Raw genomic sequence first — 15,661 nt, 5'->3', positions numbered from 1 at the left:
GCACGGAAACACTGTTTACCTTCCCGCCGGAGCGGTACCTATTTATCTACTTCCACTTTGACATGCTTTCGAACTGCTAGGTTGGCAGGGGCTGGGACCGAGCAACGGGAGCTCACCCCGTCGTGGGGATTCGAACCGCCAACCTTCTGATCAGCAAGTCCTAGGCTCTGTGGTTTAGACCACAGTGCCACCCGCATCCAAGGGCAGTCATAATCCCATTCTATTCTGCCTTAGTCAGACCACAACTGGAATACGGTGTCCAATTCTGGGCACTGCAATTTAGGAAGGATGTTGACAAGTTGGAAGGTGTGCAGAGGAGGGCAACCGGGATGATCAAGGGTCTGGAAACCCTTATGAGGAGTGATTGAAGGAGCTGGGTATGTTTTGCCTGGAGAAGGCTGAGAGGTTGCTTATCCTGATGGTCTTACCTACCTGGCTATATAAAAAAATTCCTTCCAGTAGCACCTTAAAGACCAACTAAGTTAGTTCTTGGTATGAGCTTTCGTGTGCATGCACACTTCTTCAGATACACATGTGCATGCACACGAAAGCTCATACCAAGAACTAACTTAGTTGGTCTTTAAGGTGCTACTGGAAGGAATTTTTTTATTTTGACTATGGCAGACCAACACGGCTACCTATCTGTAACTGCTACCTGGCTATATCTGCTCCAAAAAAAGGAGATTCCAACTGAACATTCGGAAGAATTTTGTGGTGGTAAGAGTTTGGCCGTGGAACGGTCTCTCTCAGAAGGTTGTGGATTCCTTCTTTGGAGGTTCTTGAGCATGCAAAGGTGGCATTTTTCCATCTCCTCTGTATTAAGCAGTTGGTCGCTACCTTTCTTGCCCTGATCTGGCCACTGTGATCCATGCGACAGTCAGCTCCAGGCTTGATTACTGTAACTCACTCTATGCGGGGCTGCCCTTGAAGCTGACCCAAAACCTCCAGCGGGTGCAGAATGCTGCAGCGAGGCTCCTCACGGGGTCTCTGCCATGGGAGCATTTTCACCCAGTGCTCTACCAGCTGCACTGGCTCCCAGTGGAGTATAGGGTCAGGTTTAAGGTGCTGGTTTTGACCTTTAAAGCCCTTTGTAGCTTAGGAACCTCATACCTACAGGACCGCCTCTCCTGGGATGTCCCAGGGAAGACCTTAAGGTCCACAAATAACAACACTTAGGAGGTCCCAAGCCTCAAGGAGGTTAGATTGGTTTCAACTAGGGCCAGGGCCTTTTCAGCATTGGCCCCGACGTGGTGGAACACTCTGTCCCAAGAGACTAGGGCCCTGCAGGACTTGACATCTTTCTGCAGGGCCTGCGAGACATAGCTGTTCCGCCTGGCCTTTGGTCTGGACTCAGTCTGACCCTTATGTTTCCCTCCCCTTATGGTTTTGATCCATGGGCTATTTTAAAATGAGGCTGCATTTTAAATTGCATTTTAACCTGTATTTTAAATTGGGTTTTTTACTATGATTTTATTGGTGTTAGCCTCCCTGAGCCCGGCTCTGGCCGGGTATAAATAAAATTTATTGTTATTATTATTATTATTATTATTATTATTATTATTATTATTATTGAGCAGAGGTTGGATGGCCATGTCTCAGGGATTCTCTAGCTGCGATTCCTGCATTGCAGGGGGTTGGACTAGATGACCCCTTAGGGTCCCTTCCAACTTTATGATTCGATGGTGTGGCTCTAGGGGGTGATGCCCCGAGTCTCCCCCAATTCTTGGGGTCCTGTGAGGGTTAGAATCTCAGAGAGGAGGCGGCAATGACCTTAGCAGCCCCCCAAAATGAGCCAGGTTGCGAGAACTACAATTAATGGATGGGTGGCCTCCAGGCTCATGGGGGGGGGGCTTGCCTCCACTTTGTCACCTGCTAGGTAGGAGAACAGTTTTGGGGGGTGAGCTGAAAGCAGATTGGAAGCTGGAGACACAGAGACCTGCTTGCTGTGTGCTGGATCCAAAGCACAAACTTAATGGAGAAGCAAGACCTGATGGGGTGTAAATTCTGGGAGCCCCCCCCACCCCCCCACCCCGTCTTAGGCTCAGGTTGTCTATTTGTGTAGGTGAAACCACGTATCCTAAAGACACCACACTCTCCACTGATCTTCAAGGAAACTGAACTCTGAGTCTGGAGCCTCTCTGGGCTCAGAGATTGCGACTCAACTCTGCCTGGAAGCCTGATGTAGTCAACTGTGGGTTGTGCAAGCATTGGGCCCAGACACTGGCTATGCAGTAGCGGGCAGTAGCTAGCAATTGGGAATGCACTTTGCACATGTTCTGAGGCATTGCTTTATTGTTGCTTTGCGTGTTTCCCAAGGGCAGAAATGGAGGAGTGCAGTCTCCCAGCAGAGTCTTGCTTTTGATGCACAAACTCCTTCTACTGTTTCCCTGCACCTTTGCCTAGATTCACTCCATAAGGCGCACCTGACCATAAGGCGCACCTAGTTTTTAGAGGAGGAAAACAAGAAAAAAAATATTCTGAACGAAACAGTGGATGTATGATTTTTGTGGTTCATGCTGTGGCCACAGACACGTGATTTGACAGTGAGTTTGGGGTGACCCAATGCAAAAATCCTAAGAATCCATGTGGATCCGTGCTTTGTAACCATGTTTTTGTGCCATTGCGGCCCCAGGCAACAGTAGGTGCATGATTTTTTTGCTGCAGGCTGTAGCCATGGACATGCTGTGTGATCTGATGGTGAATTTGGAGTGACCCAATGCAAAAATCCTGAGGATCCAAGGGTTTTTACCTCCCCCCTCCCAGGCAGCCTCCTTTATTGCTAGCATCCCTTACCTCCCTCCCTGATCACTTGTCGATCAGCTGTTTCCTTTCAACACTCCCTTCCCTCCCTTCCATGATCTGCTTTTTGCCCCTGGGCAATTCGGCTCCAGGGACCATGCATTCGCTTCATAAGACACACAGACATTTCCCCTTACTTTTTAGGAAGAAAAAAGTATCTCTTATGGAGCGAAAAATACGGTAATTATTCTTTCTGTCTGAAATTTTGACGCAGATCCAACTTGCAAATTTTAACCAAAGCAGGGAAGAAAGACGCTGAACTCATGACGCTACCCCCAGGTGCCCAAAGACGTCTCGGAGACCACGCTTAGTTTGCAAAAAGATGTATTATTGTTATTCTCAGAATTATTATTTTATATCTTTTAACCCTTTCATTTACAGTATTGTACAGCTGGTTCGAAATACGAAAATACTCTGCGCCCCTCCGAAAGATAAGGCTTCCTTCCTGCTTCGTTCCGCAGACACCACAGATGGGAGATTAAGCCAGGCTCAGCCGTCCCTGTGCCCTGCAGACGTTTGGGACTACAATGCCCATCATCCATGCTGGCTGGAGCTGATGGGACTTGTAGTCCGAAACCTCTGGACGGCACCCGGATTGGCCAATCCTGGCTTAATCTTTCGCCAAACAAACCTTTCCTCCCCACCCCCCAAAAAACACAATAACATGAACACCCAAAAACCAGAATGCAAACACGAATGTTTATCCTAAGCGGCGAGTTCCACAGTTACCCAGAGCAAGTGAGGACAACGAAAAGAAATGATTATCATTAACAGGGTCTAAATGAGACATGTGCCAAAGGGATCTAGATCTGAGGTCTCCACCACCCCGAACATATAGGGGGTGCTTTTTTTGTCCCTGGTCTCTCTCTCTCCCTTCCCCTCCTCTCTCCTCTCCCCACCCCCCTATTGGCCTTTCTTGTAGGCTGTTTTGACGATGGCATTCTTAAAAAGAGTCACTAGGGGCGTGTGGCTGCGCTCGGGGCTCATGAAGCCGCCATAGCGCTTCTTCTTGGGCGGCGCGGGGACATTCCACCGAAAGTGGCGCATCTTGTAGGCCGTGCCGTCCTTCTTGGCCTCCCAGGGTCGCGGGCCACCACCCTCTTCCTGCTCCTCCTCCTCGGACCGGGTGCCCTCGCCGTTCTCCTCGGGGGAGCCGAGTTCGGGGTTCGCCTCCCAGGAGAGGTCCCTGCGGAACTCCTGGGGGTAGCTCTCGGCCAGTTCCTCCTCTCCGTCCTCCGCCGTCGGGTAGACCTTGACAGGCCTCCTCTTCCGCCCCACTGGCTTACCCCAGCGGAAGTGCTCCATGGCGTACGACCGCTTGCCTTCCTGCCTCTCGGGGGTCTCCGGGTCACCCTGCCCGGCGGTTTCCCAGCTGCCTCGAGCCGGAAGGGCAACCATGGCAGGGCCGTGAGGAAACTCTTCCCGCTTGTGGCCCGGGTCGGTGCCGTTTCCCTTCCCGAACTCGTTCCAGCGGAAGTGGCTCATGACGTATTTGCGGATGCTCTCGGACAGTGGCTGCAGGTGGCCGTTTCCGGGGAAAACGGGGGTTTCTTCCGAGAGACCGGTTCTACAGGCCCTCAGGCATTCCTGCAACGAAGAAAGGGGACAGGGGATGGAGACCCTTGTGGTTAGCCATCAGGTAGTTGTCGAGCTTTATTTGGCAAAGTTGTTAACCCCTATCATTCTACCCGGACACTGAGGTCCAGCGCCAAGGGCCTTCTGGCGGTTCCCTCACTGCAAGAAGTCAAGTTACAGGGAACCAGGCAGAGGGCCTTCTCAGTGGTGGCACCCGCCCTATGGAATACCCTCCCACCGGATGTCAAAGAGAAAAACAACTACCAGACTTTTAGAAGACATCTGAAGGCAGCCCTGTTTTGGGAAGCTTTTAATGTTTGATGTATTACAGTATTTTAATATTTATTTGGAAGCTGACCAGAGTGGCTGGGGAAGCCCAGTCAGATGGGCGGGGTATAAATATATTATTATTATTATTATTATTATTATTATTATTATTATTTGGGAAATTTGCCCAGAAAAAAATAATGTGAGCTGCTACTCGCCCGGGTTTCCCCAGACATTTTTACTGAAAATTCAAACTAGACGCCATTTCATGTGTCTTTTCATACTGCATCACGGTCTGGTATGCTGGTTTGACATCATCTGATAAGAAGTGCCTACAGAGGGTGGTGAATACTGTTACGATATAGAAGCAATGTGGCCGCGAGCTGCTAGCTGGAAAGCAAAACATAATGGGAATGTTGGGACTGTTTCGTGGGAAACAGAGGGGCAGTCTATTCACAGTGCGAAGCACCGGAATTAGCTCAGAGTGTAATATGAGCTGTACAGGAAGTACAGTAGGAGGAGCTTGTGTCTCTCGGCTGTCGGAGTTTGAAGAGAGCAGATGTGTTTTCTGTAACGCTGCAAAGACAGAAATAAAGGCATGTAAATACATTTCTGTCTATCCCTTTCCCCTGCCCGGGGGGGGGGCAGGAAAGAGGGGGGGTGTTCTTCTCACGCTGAGAAGGATCGCCTATCGCGACCTAGCCTGTATCCTGCTGGGGAATGCAGACAGGGAGGTCAACCGGAGATCAAGCCGGGTGCCTGGAGAGTGGCCAGTTTCTCCTGATAAAGGCTTGATTCCCAACAAATACAGCACAAGATATTATGGGCTGTCCCATGAATCTGCTGGATGAAATAGTGGAAGAACGTTGCCGCAGGAGAGCGAGGAAAATTCTCAGGGATGATTCGCACCCTGGCCGGCACTTTCTTGATCTCCTGCCCTTGGGCAGAAGATATAGAAGCAGGATTAGTCGCCCCAACAGGGTAAAGAACAGCTTCTATCCCGGGCTGTTGGCTGCTGAATGAAAAGATAACAACAGGGCAACTGACTCAAGTTTGGTGGGTGTGCGTCAGTAAACGAGGGGAATTAAGACTAAGAGAGCTGAGTTGGGAGGGGTGCTGGTGTAATCTCACTGTATACAAGTTGTACAAGTGACAATAAAGTATTTCAATTCAATTTCAATTTTTGACGGACGAATCATGGAAGTGCCTGGGAAATTCCAGACATATGACAGCCCTACTGAAATAAAAAGGTAAAGGACCCCTGGATGGTTAATTCCAGTCAAGGGCGACTATGCTTGTCTCGCTTCTCAGGCCAACAGAGCCAGCGTTTGACTACAGACAGCTTTCTAGACCGTGTGGCCAGCATGACTAAACCGCTTCTGGCGCAACGGGACACCGTGATGGAAGCCAGAGTGTCCGGAAACGCTGTTTACCTTCCTGCCACAGCAGTAGCTATTTAGCTACTTTCGCTGGCATGCTTTCGAGCTGCTAGGTTTAAGCACAGAAATACCGATATTGGTTCACTGGAAAGATGATGTCATGGACCCCTTCGATCAGTGGGGAGAAGATACGGCAACTCTGGCAACATACGAACGGATTCCTTTTAGACACAGATTGTGTAGGGATGAATTCGACGGTGTTTGGGATGCACTGATAGGAATTATAATGACTTGTTGCTTTTTTGTTAGAGCGTTTATTAATTTTCCAATAAGAACATCCAATTAACATATCAAATCACAATCCAATACAGTGGGACCTCGGGTTAATTCGTTCCGGAGGTCCGTTCTTAACCTGAAACTGTTCTTAACCTGAAGCACCACTTTAGCTAATGGGGCCTCCCGCTGCCGCCGTGCCGCTGGAACACGATTTCTGTTCTCATCCTGAAGCAAAGTTCTTAACCCAAGGTACTATTTCTGGGTTAGCGGAATCTGTAGCCTGAAGTGTATGTAACCCGAGATACCACTGTAAAAATAAAAAACTAAAATAAAAAAGTCCAATTGTCTTCCAAATTATAATCTTAATTTTATGACTTCCCATGCTCTGAATTCCGAAACTTTTTCCAAATCACAGCCTGCCTCTCATCTCTCACCAGTGTTTTCATAACTCCATATCATGATTTTATCCCCCACATAGGAATTATAATGACTTGCTAATGATTTTTGTATGGAAGTGTATGTATGGAAGTGAGAGCTGGACCATAAAGAAGGCTGATCGCCGAAGAATTGATGCTTTTGAATTATGGTGCTGGAGGAGACTCTTGAGAGTCCCATGGACTGCAAGAAGATCAAACCTCTCCATTCTGAAGGAAATCAGCCCTGAGCGCTCACTGGAAGGACAGATCATGAAGCTGAGGCTCCAATACTTTGGCCACCTCATGAGAAGAGAAGACTCCCTTGAAAAGACCCTGATGTTGGGAAAGATGGAGGGCACAAGGAGAAGGGGACGACAGAGAATGAGATGGTTGGATGGTGTTCTTGAAGCTACCAGCATGAGTTTGATCAAACTGCGGGAGGCAGTGGAGGACAGAAGTGCCTGGCGTGCTCTGGTCCATGGGGTCACGAAGAGTCGGACACGACTGAACGACTAAACAACAACAACAACAATGATTTTTCATTTGTTGGAACGATTCTATTACTTACGTACAGGAGTCTCTTCACTTACACGGGTGTTGCGTTCTAGCACCCTGCATGCAGAAGCGAAAATGGGAAAAGTAGGGAGCACCTTCTAAACACTGTTTTAATGCCCGCCCTGCCGCTCTCTCTGCGATCTGTGCCAAAAAAGACTGTGCCAAAAATATCCACAACTGGAATTGAACCTCTGGGGCTGGCAGGAGGTTGGAAGATGCTCAGAAAAGCGGCTGCTGCGCTACCCCATACTTTGGCTGTTAGATGGGGAGACTGAGCATCCTAAACAAAGCTGTAAGTTGGGTCTCTTTTGAATTCTGGTGCTGGAGGAGACTCTTGAGAGTCCCATGGACTGCAAGAAGATCCGACCTCTCCATTCTGAAGGAAACCAGCCCTGAGTGCTCACTGGAAGGACAGATCCTGAAGCTGAGGCTCCAAGACTTTGGCCACCTCAGGAGAAGAGAAGACTCCCTGGAAAAGACCCTGATGTTGGGAAAGATGGAGGGCACAAGGAGAAGGGGACGACAGAGGACGAGATGGTGGGACAGTGTTCTTGAAGCTACCAGCATGAGTTTGACCAAACTGCGGGAGGCAGTGGAAGACAGAAGTGCCTGGCATGCTCTGGTCCAGGGGGTCACGGAGAGTCGGACACGACTAAACAACTAAACAACAACAATAAAGTCGGGTCTCTTGAGGGTTTCCTCCACCCTCACCAATGCCCTCTTTGGGCTCCAGGGTGGGTCTACTTGTGCCTTCCTGTGCTCTCAACTGTTTTTAGAGGCAAACTGCCACGGAGCAGGGAGGCTCGCCTTTGGTATCACTGCTGGTGGACATTTCCTCCTCTACAAGCGTGCCTCACAGCCCCCCCCCCTTCAAAGGCACTCAAGCCAAGCGGCCATCGCCGTATCTTGTGGCAGGGAGTTCCAAGTGCTTCTCCAAGTCCTGAAACGGCTCCCTGCCCACTTACCTCGACCTCCACTTCCGTCTCCATGTCTCGGCACCAGCCGCTGTCCAGGCAGTTGTTGGGCGCTCCTCCCACCAAGTGAATGAGCAGGACGCCCAGGGCAGCCCAAAGACTGCTTCCTTGGAGTCTCAGCATCTCTGGGGAGGTCTGCCAAGACAGAAAATAGGGGTGCCATATTAAGCATAATAGCAGCTTAATACACCAATGAACTTACGGTAAGTCTGTTTTAGATTGTAGCCTATGTATTTTACATGGAGGAAAACCATTTAGGCATTATAGCACCATTCTCACAATCCGTAGGAATTTAATTTCCTTCTGCGCTTTGTACTCTCATACTGCGACTAAAAAAAAGTATGGCAAAGGTTCATAGATAATGAAATGCATTGGGAGCAAATGTAGAAGTTTGCCTTGAATTGTCTATCTGTAAGAACCGAATACTTTAGTTATATTACACTGATAGCTAATAAGGATGTACAGAACAGTATTTCTATCAGTATCCTAACCCATAATATGTGGGTTAAATGTGACTCCATAACTGTCCTACAATTACATTAAACACTATTCTGGAATAAATTTTAAAAAAGCATAATAGCAGCAAATCCTGGTTATGTGTCGCAGCTAAGAATGCGAGCAAGTGAATGTGTGCTCCATGTCTCTCTCTCTATTATATATTCTATAAATTTCCCTGGAGACACCACAAAGACGTACTATGAAAGCCTATATTCCTGTACATAAAAGTAAAGGTAAAGGGTAAAGGGACCCCTGACCGTTAGGTCCAGTCGTGGCCGACTCTGGGGTTACGGCGCTCATCTTGCTTTATTGGCCGAGGGAGCTGGCGTACAGCTTCCGGGTCATGTGGCCAGCAGGACTAAGCCGCTTCTGGAGAACCAGAGCAGCGCATGGAAACGCCGTCTACCTTCCCGCTGGAGCGGTACCTATTTATCTCCTTGTACATACACAAGTTGGACTGGGTTGGACTGGATGACCCTCAGGGTCCCTCCCAACTGTAAATTTCTATGATTCTGTGTTCTCATTAAGGGATCCACAAGTGAGTGCGCTGGTCTTTGATTTTCTGCAGAATTTGTGAAGGGAATGAAGCTCCACCAAATCTCCAGCAACAGGGCTTTGCTCCTGCTAGCCATAATAATTATTATTAATAATAATAGCTGAGGCTCCAATCCTTTGGCCATCTCATGAGAAGACTCCCTGGAAAAGAGGAAAGATGATGTTGGGAAAGATGGAGGGCAGAAGGAGAAGGGGACGATGGAGGACGAGATGGTGGGACAGTGTTCTCGAAGCTACCAGCATGAGTCTGACCAAACTGCCGGAGGCAGTGGAAGACAGGAGGGCCTGGCGTGCTCTGGTCCATGGGTGACAAAGAGTCGGACACGACTAAACAACAACAACAACAAATAATAATACTAATACTAATAATAATAATAGTAATAGTAATAGTAATAATAATATATTTAAACCCCACCTATTTGGCTGGGTTTCCCCAGCCACTCTGGATGGCTTCCAACAGTATATATCAAAAACACGATAAAACACCAAACATTAAAAACTTCCCTAAATTTGTGGGTCAGTTTTTCCACAAGGGCAATATTCCATCTTCTCTTCCACAGTGGCACCTTGGTTTTTGAATGTAATCCGTTCCAGAAGACCATTAGACTTCTGAAACGTACAAAAACCGAAGCATGCATTTCAGGAAGTATTTACATCTGGAAAACTCAATATGGAAGCCGCCTGGCCCGTTCAGCTTCCGAAAACCAAAGCGGTTACTTCTGGGTTTTTGGCATTCGAAAGCCGAAATATTCAACTTCTGAGACGTTCAAAAACTGAGGTTCCACTGTACCAAGAGTTTGAGTTAGCACCTTCCTTCCAGAATGTTGCCACTAAAATAAATCCCCTTAGTGGTTTAGCCACTGAGTCCTGCTTCTCTTTTAAATACAAATTCAGTAAGGCAAGCTCTGGAGACCTCGCAATACGCTGGCGAGTAATTTCCTTTATCTAATTACACACTTACTCCCCCCAAATTGCCAGTTTTATGCATGCCCTTGGTCCAGATCTCACTTTAGTAGAAGAACCTGGCTAACAGATCACAGAACAGTAAAGTTGGGTGGGGTCCCCCAAGGGACATCCAGACCAACCCCCCGCAACTCAAAGCAGGGCTTTTAACGTGGCTGCCCCTGTTCTGTGGAACAGTATTCCTCCAGAGAGACAACAGACACTCACAATCTGCACTTGCTGGAAAGAGCTGAAGGTGTTTTTGTTCCAACAGGTTCTTCCAGCTGATGAAATAATAATAACAACAATAACAATAGCAATAACAACAACAATAACAAACAACAACAACAACAACAATAATAATAATAATGATAATAATCTACTATTTGTATCCTGCTCATCTGGGCGGCTTCCAACAAAGATTAAAAATACATTAAATGGGTCTTTATCATCGACTGTCTGCTTGCTAAGGTGTCAGTCTTGTTTTAAATGTATTTGGCTGCTTTTGTAGATATATATTTCTGTTTTACAATTTAGAATACTCATTTAAACATCCTTAAGATATCAGTGACTTCCCTTCTCTTTCCATGGCTTATTTTGCATATCATAAATCCCTGCTTATTTTACATAAACTATACCATTCAGTATTCAATTATTACATCCATCAAAACTTATTTACACTGTTGAATTTATCTTAATGCTGCCAGTGTTTTCAAGTGTAGACAATCCCCCCCATATATTCAATAAACATTTTCCAACCTTCTCTAAATGTATGTTCTTCTTGTTTGCTTAATTCTATATGTTAAGTCTGCAAGCTGCATGTATTCCATCAGTTTAAGCTGCCATTCTTATTTACGAATTTACTTGTTTTCCATTTTTGGGATAACAAAACATGGGCTGCCTTAGTGACATACATAAATAACCTTTTTAACTGGTTTTAATATTTTGTGTGTAAATTGCCTTATGACTGATGTTAAAGGCGATTAATAAATGAATTGTAATGACAATTAATAATCCTTGTCTTCTTTGGGAGCCATCTAAATTCTGAAGCTGCCCCTGTTTCAAGTGGGAGGGAGTTCCATAGTTTAGCCATGTGCTTTAAGAATGTAAGACTTTAAGAACGTAAGAAGAATCTGCTAGATCGGGCCAAAAGGAAGCCCACCCTCCTGGCTAGTAACCATCAGTAGCCTCCCCCCCCCCAAATGAATTTGCCTAATCCTCTTATTAAAGCCATCAAAGTTGTTGACCTAACCTGGGGAGAAAACAGCAAAGACCTGGTGAAGAGAGCACAGCAGAGGTTATATTTTCTGAGAATCCTCCGGAAAAACAATCTCTCAAAGGACCTGTTGATGGCATTTTACCACTGTACTGTTGAAAGTGTATTGACTTATGGTCCATGTGTGTGGTTTGGGAGCTGCACGGTCAGGGGGAAAACAATGCTGTCCAGGGTTGTAAAGACTGCGGAGAGAATAATTGGGTTCACTCTTCCCACCTTGGATCAAATCTATGCTTCCAGGTGCCATAAGAAAGCTGCAGAGATAGCGCAGGATGGCGCGCACCCCGGAAATGATCTCTTTCAGCTTCTGCCTTCTGGAAGAAGGTACAGGGTTATAAAGACTAGGACTAGCCGCCTGAGAAACAGTTTCTATCCAAATGCGATTTTGGTTTTAAACACAGTGTAAGGAGCCTGTAGGGACGTGGGTGGCGTTGTGGGTTAAACCACAGAGCCTAGGACTTGCCAATCAGAAGGTCGGCGGTTCGAATCCCCGCGATGGGGTGAGCTCCCGTTGCTCGGTCCCTGCTCCTGCCAACCGAGCAGTTCGAAAGCACGTCAAAGTGCAAATAGATAAATAGGTATCGCTCCGGTGGGAAGGTAAACAGCGTTTCCAAGCGCTGCTCCGGTTCGCCAGAAGCGGCTTAGTCATGCTGGCCACACGACCCGGAAGCTGTACGCCGGCTCCCTCGGCCAATAAAGTGAGATGAGCGCCACAACCCCAGAGTCAGTCACAACTGGACCTAATGGTCAGGGGTCCCTTTACCTTTACCTAAGGAGTCTGTATGGGAGTATATTGTATTTAAAAATGGGGTATCAGAGTTTTTAGGGGGCTAACCAGGTTGGGATAGCTGGGATAGCAGGCTTGTTGGTTTTTGAATGTCTTATGTAGATTTTTCAATTTCGTTCTGTATGGGACAATGACAATAAAGATTATCGTATCGTATCATTGTATCATCATTGCCTCCTGAGGCAGCGAGTTCCATAGTTCAACTGTGCAAGGCCCTTTCTTTTCCCTGTCCTGAATCTCCTAATGTTCACCTTCATCGTGTTCTAGTGCTGTGGCAGAAGGAGAGAACCTTCTCTCCATTTCCCTTTGGTGTGATGCTCCTGGGCTCACCTGCCTTACCTGTATTATGAGGTTAACCACCTGAACTTACCGTCCAGCTGCTGTTTCCACGGCAAGGTAAAGGGATGCGGGAGGTTTGGAGCACTCTGGCTGCGCTATAAGAAAGGGATGGGCATTTCCAGTGCTGGGGTGGAGGGGGGGTAAGGTTTTTTTGGACCAGAAATCAGTACAGAAAAGTCAACAAACAGATCGAGGGAAACAGAAGGTTTCCAACTACAAATTTTAGAAGTTGCAGCCCATCCCTTCGGTTCTGCTGTCCTGAAATCTTCCTGCCTCTGAACAATGCAAACATAGCAGTCTCCTCTCCCACAACAGAGGGAAGAAAGGGTATTATTCAATGCTATTGCTACTCGGAGTATAGAATACATGCAACTAACATGAAGTCATTCATTTCAGTGGGTCTACTCTGAGTAAGAATCATAGAAATTTGAAGTTTTAATGTTTCAATGTTGTATTTTAATCTTGTTTTTAAGTTGTATTCATTCAACTTGTTTTTTATTATTGCTTGTTAGCCGCCCTGAGCCCGGCCTTGGCTGGGGAGAGCGGGGTATAAATAAAATTTATTATTATTATTATTATTATGAGGGCCATCTAGTCCAACCCTACTAGGTTATCTCCTTTTCCTCAGCGAATTTGATCCTTTTCAATATATCTCACTACAAAACAAAAAAGGCATAATTACAAAAGTTGCATCCCCCCACATACAGATTAAAACTATTTTATTATTATTATTATTATTATTATTATTATTATTATTATTATGCTTTTCCTACCCTGAGCACCTTATGTTCTTAAAATTAGATGTGAAGCTGGAAGAAGTGGTCAGGGTTAAAGCTGTTTTTAATGAGGCATAAACAGGTTTTATCTCTTGTAAGTTGTGCCATAGCTTTAAAAAGGTGTACCTAGAATACAGCAATCTTCTGCCTTCTTCAGTTCCAAATGAATAAATCTGCAATAATAAAAACAATGCCTTTGGGGATCGCATCTACGACTACAGATGTGGATAAAGGCAATTGTCTTTACTCAACCATGTTTGTGAGTGAGTGAGAGAAACAGTAAGTGTGAGAGAGAAAGAATTAAGTCAGGTGGGGAAAGGGATTTTCGCCTCTTGAGCAACCCGGTTGTGTGGACCGAAAGAAAAGTTTTTGCGTCTGTGCAAAGGTGTAAATTAATAGGAATTCACTCTTACAGAGAGCTCCCTTTCAGCTGAAAGGGGGAGCGCAAGAGAGAACTAACTCCCTGGTGGATTGGGCCCATGGAAAATGCACCCATTCCAAACAATAAAGGGATCCTTTTGAGCTGCCATATGGAGGATGAAGCAATATTGTTTTCTCCTACTCTGGAGGGTAGGACTCGAACTCATAGCTTCAAGTCACAAGAAAGGAGATGCCGGCTTAACGTCAAAGATAACTTTCTGACAGTGAGAGCCAACGGACTCCCTCAGGAGGTGATGGACTCTCCTATCTTGGAGGTTTTTAAGCAGAGGTTGGGTGGCCATCTGTCGTGGACGCTTTAGCCGAGGACCCCTTCCAACTCTACATTTCTGTGCTTTTATACATGTACAAGTTTGGTTTACCTTCCACGCCACACAGCCTGCATAACAGCGGGGTTGGGCTCGATGACCATCAGGGCTCCCTTTCCAGCTCCACAACCCTACAAAACTCAGCTTCTGTGATTCTGCTCCTTTTACCCCAACTCCTGTCTTAAAACTTTCCCTCTCGTTTATTTAATGCCTTGCTCCTCGTCCGTCTTGCCCCGCTTCACAGAACAGGCGAACGGAAAGAAAGAAAAATTCTTCCTCCTGCATAGCTGTCGACGTTCCCCTTTTCTCGCGAGGAATCCTGTTCGGAATAAGGGCATTTCCCTTTTAAAAAAGGGGAAAAGTTGACAGCTATGGTCCTTCTGCCACCTTTGGAGAGATCATCTCCCCACCTGCTTTGAGGCTGGTCAAGGTGAGTGATGAAAGGTGCGGAGGGGAAGAGCGCACCTGTTGGAGTACCACCTGTCCTGTCTGCAGGCGGGCATCCAAGTGGCTGGGCGGTAGAGGAGCCCCGGGAAGACTTACCTGGCGCTGCGATGCCTCGTGGTCTCCGATTCCTCCTCCTGGCGCCGCGTCTGCGAGGTTTCAGCTGCAGCCCGGACCCCCTTTTATATCACGCCCGCGCGTCTCCGGAGCGCGAGCAGCCTTCCGGATAGACCTTTTGAAGCCGCAAGGGAAAGGGGGAGGTGGCCTCGAAGCCTCCAGGTGTGCAAGGGAGCGGGGGGGATTAGCAGGTGCTTGCCAAAGAGAGACAGGAATTATTTCTGGGCACCGGTGGCAATTGGAGGTGTGGGTGGATTAGCGTCTCCGTGCGAAGAAGATCGCCAGGTGAGGGCGAGGAAAACCGCCGCCCCCCTCCATCCTCGACCCTTCTAGCTTCTTAATTGGTTCTGCAAGCTCAGAGGATAGCAGGTGACTTAACAAATAAATAAATAGGGAAATCAGAGACTTTTAGCAAGAAAGGCACGCGGGTCGCCTCCGATTTATCACGCTATCGCTTGCATATGTCAGGCGCCAATTAAACTTTGCGCTTTTGTTGGGCTGCTTGGGGAACAAAACACTGGCAGCTGGTGGCCCAGGTGGCATCATAGGGCAAGGGCATCATCCGTGGTGGGGCTGCGGGCAGGATGCGGGCCCCTAAACACAGCGCAACCAGCTTGGCAGGTTCTACAGTAACTCATAGAATTGTAAGGGACACCACAGGGTCATCCAGCCCAACCCTGTGCAATGACAGAATATGAAGTCCAGAGACTAAAATGTCAGGTGCATTTGAACAGGCTCGGTGCTTGAGCTTCCGTGATGGGCTCACGTTTCTCATAACCTTTGGGCATCCAGCATTTTAAATATGCCCCTCTTTCAAAAAGATTCCTTTTCACTGTGTGTTCTTCTACATACAAATGCGCAAGAACGTGAGGATTGCTAGGGAACACACCAGACTCCCATTGAGTTCCCTTCAACCACCAGTCATTTTTCTCCCAGAGTG

At 47.2% G+C, this 15,661-nt stretch overlaps 1 protein-coding gene across 2 annotated transcripts; it reads right to left on the bottom strand.

The window, feature by feature from the left end:
- Nucleotides 1-3,106: 3,106 nt before the first annotated feature.
- Nucleotides 3,107-14,794, bottom strand: POMC (proopiomelanocortin). Of its 2 annotated transcripts, none has more exons than XM_081188814.1 (3): nt 14,704-14,794; nt 8,233-8,376; nt 3,107-4,386 (listed from the first exon to the last, which is right to left on the bottom strand). In XM_081188814.1, exons 2-3 carry the CDS (start codon nt 8,362-8,364, stop codon nt 3,703-3,705), a joined length of 816 nt encoding a protein of 271 aa, XP_081044940.1. In that variant the 5' UTR covers nt 8,365-8,376; nt 14,704-14,794; the 3' UTR covers nt 3,107-3,702. The 2 variants fall into 2 exon arrangements, with proteins under 2 accessions (XP_081044940.1, XP_081044941.1); XM_081188815.1 differs by lacking the exon at nt 14,704-14,794 and adding an exon at nt 10,465-10,516.
- Nucleotides 14,795-15,661: the final 867 nt, after the last annotated feature.

This window comes from Podarcis bocagei (genome assembly GCF_964188305.1).
Source record: "Podarcis bocagei genome assembly, chromosome: 3".
Lineage (NCBI taxonomy): Eukaryota > Metazoa > Chordata > Lepidosauria > Squamata > Lacertidae > Podarcis > Podarcis bocagei.
This window is presented reverse-complemented; position numbering and strand designations above follow the sequence as displayed.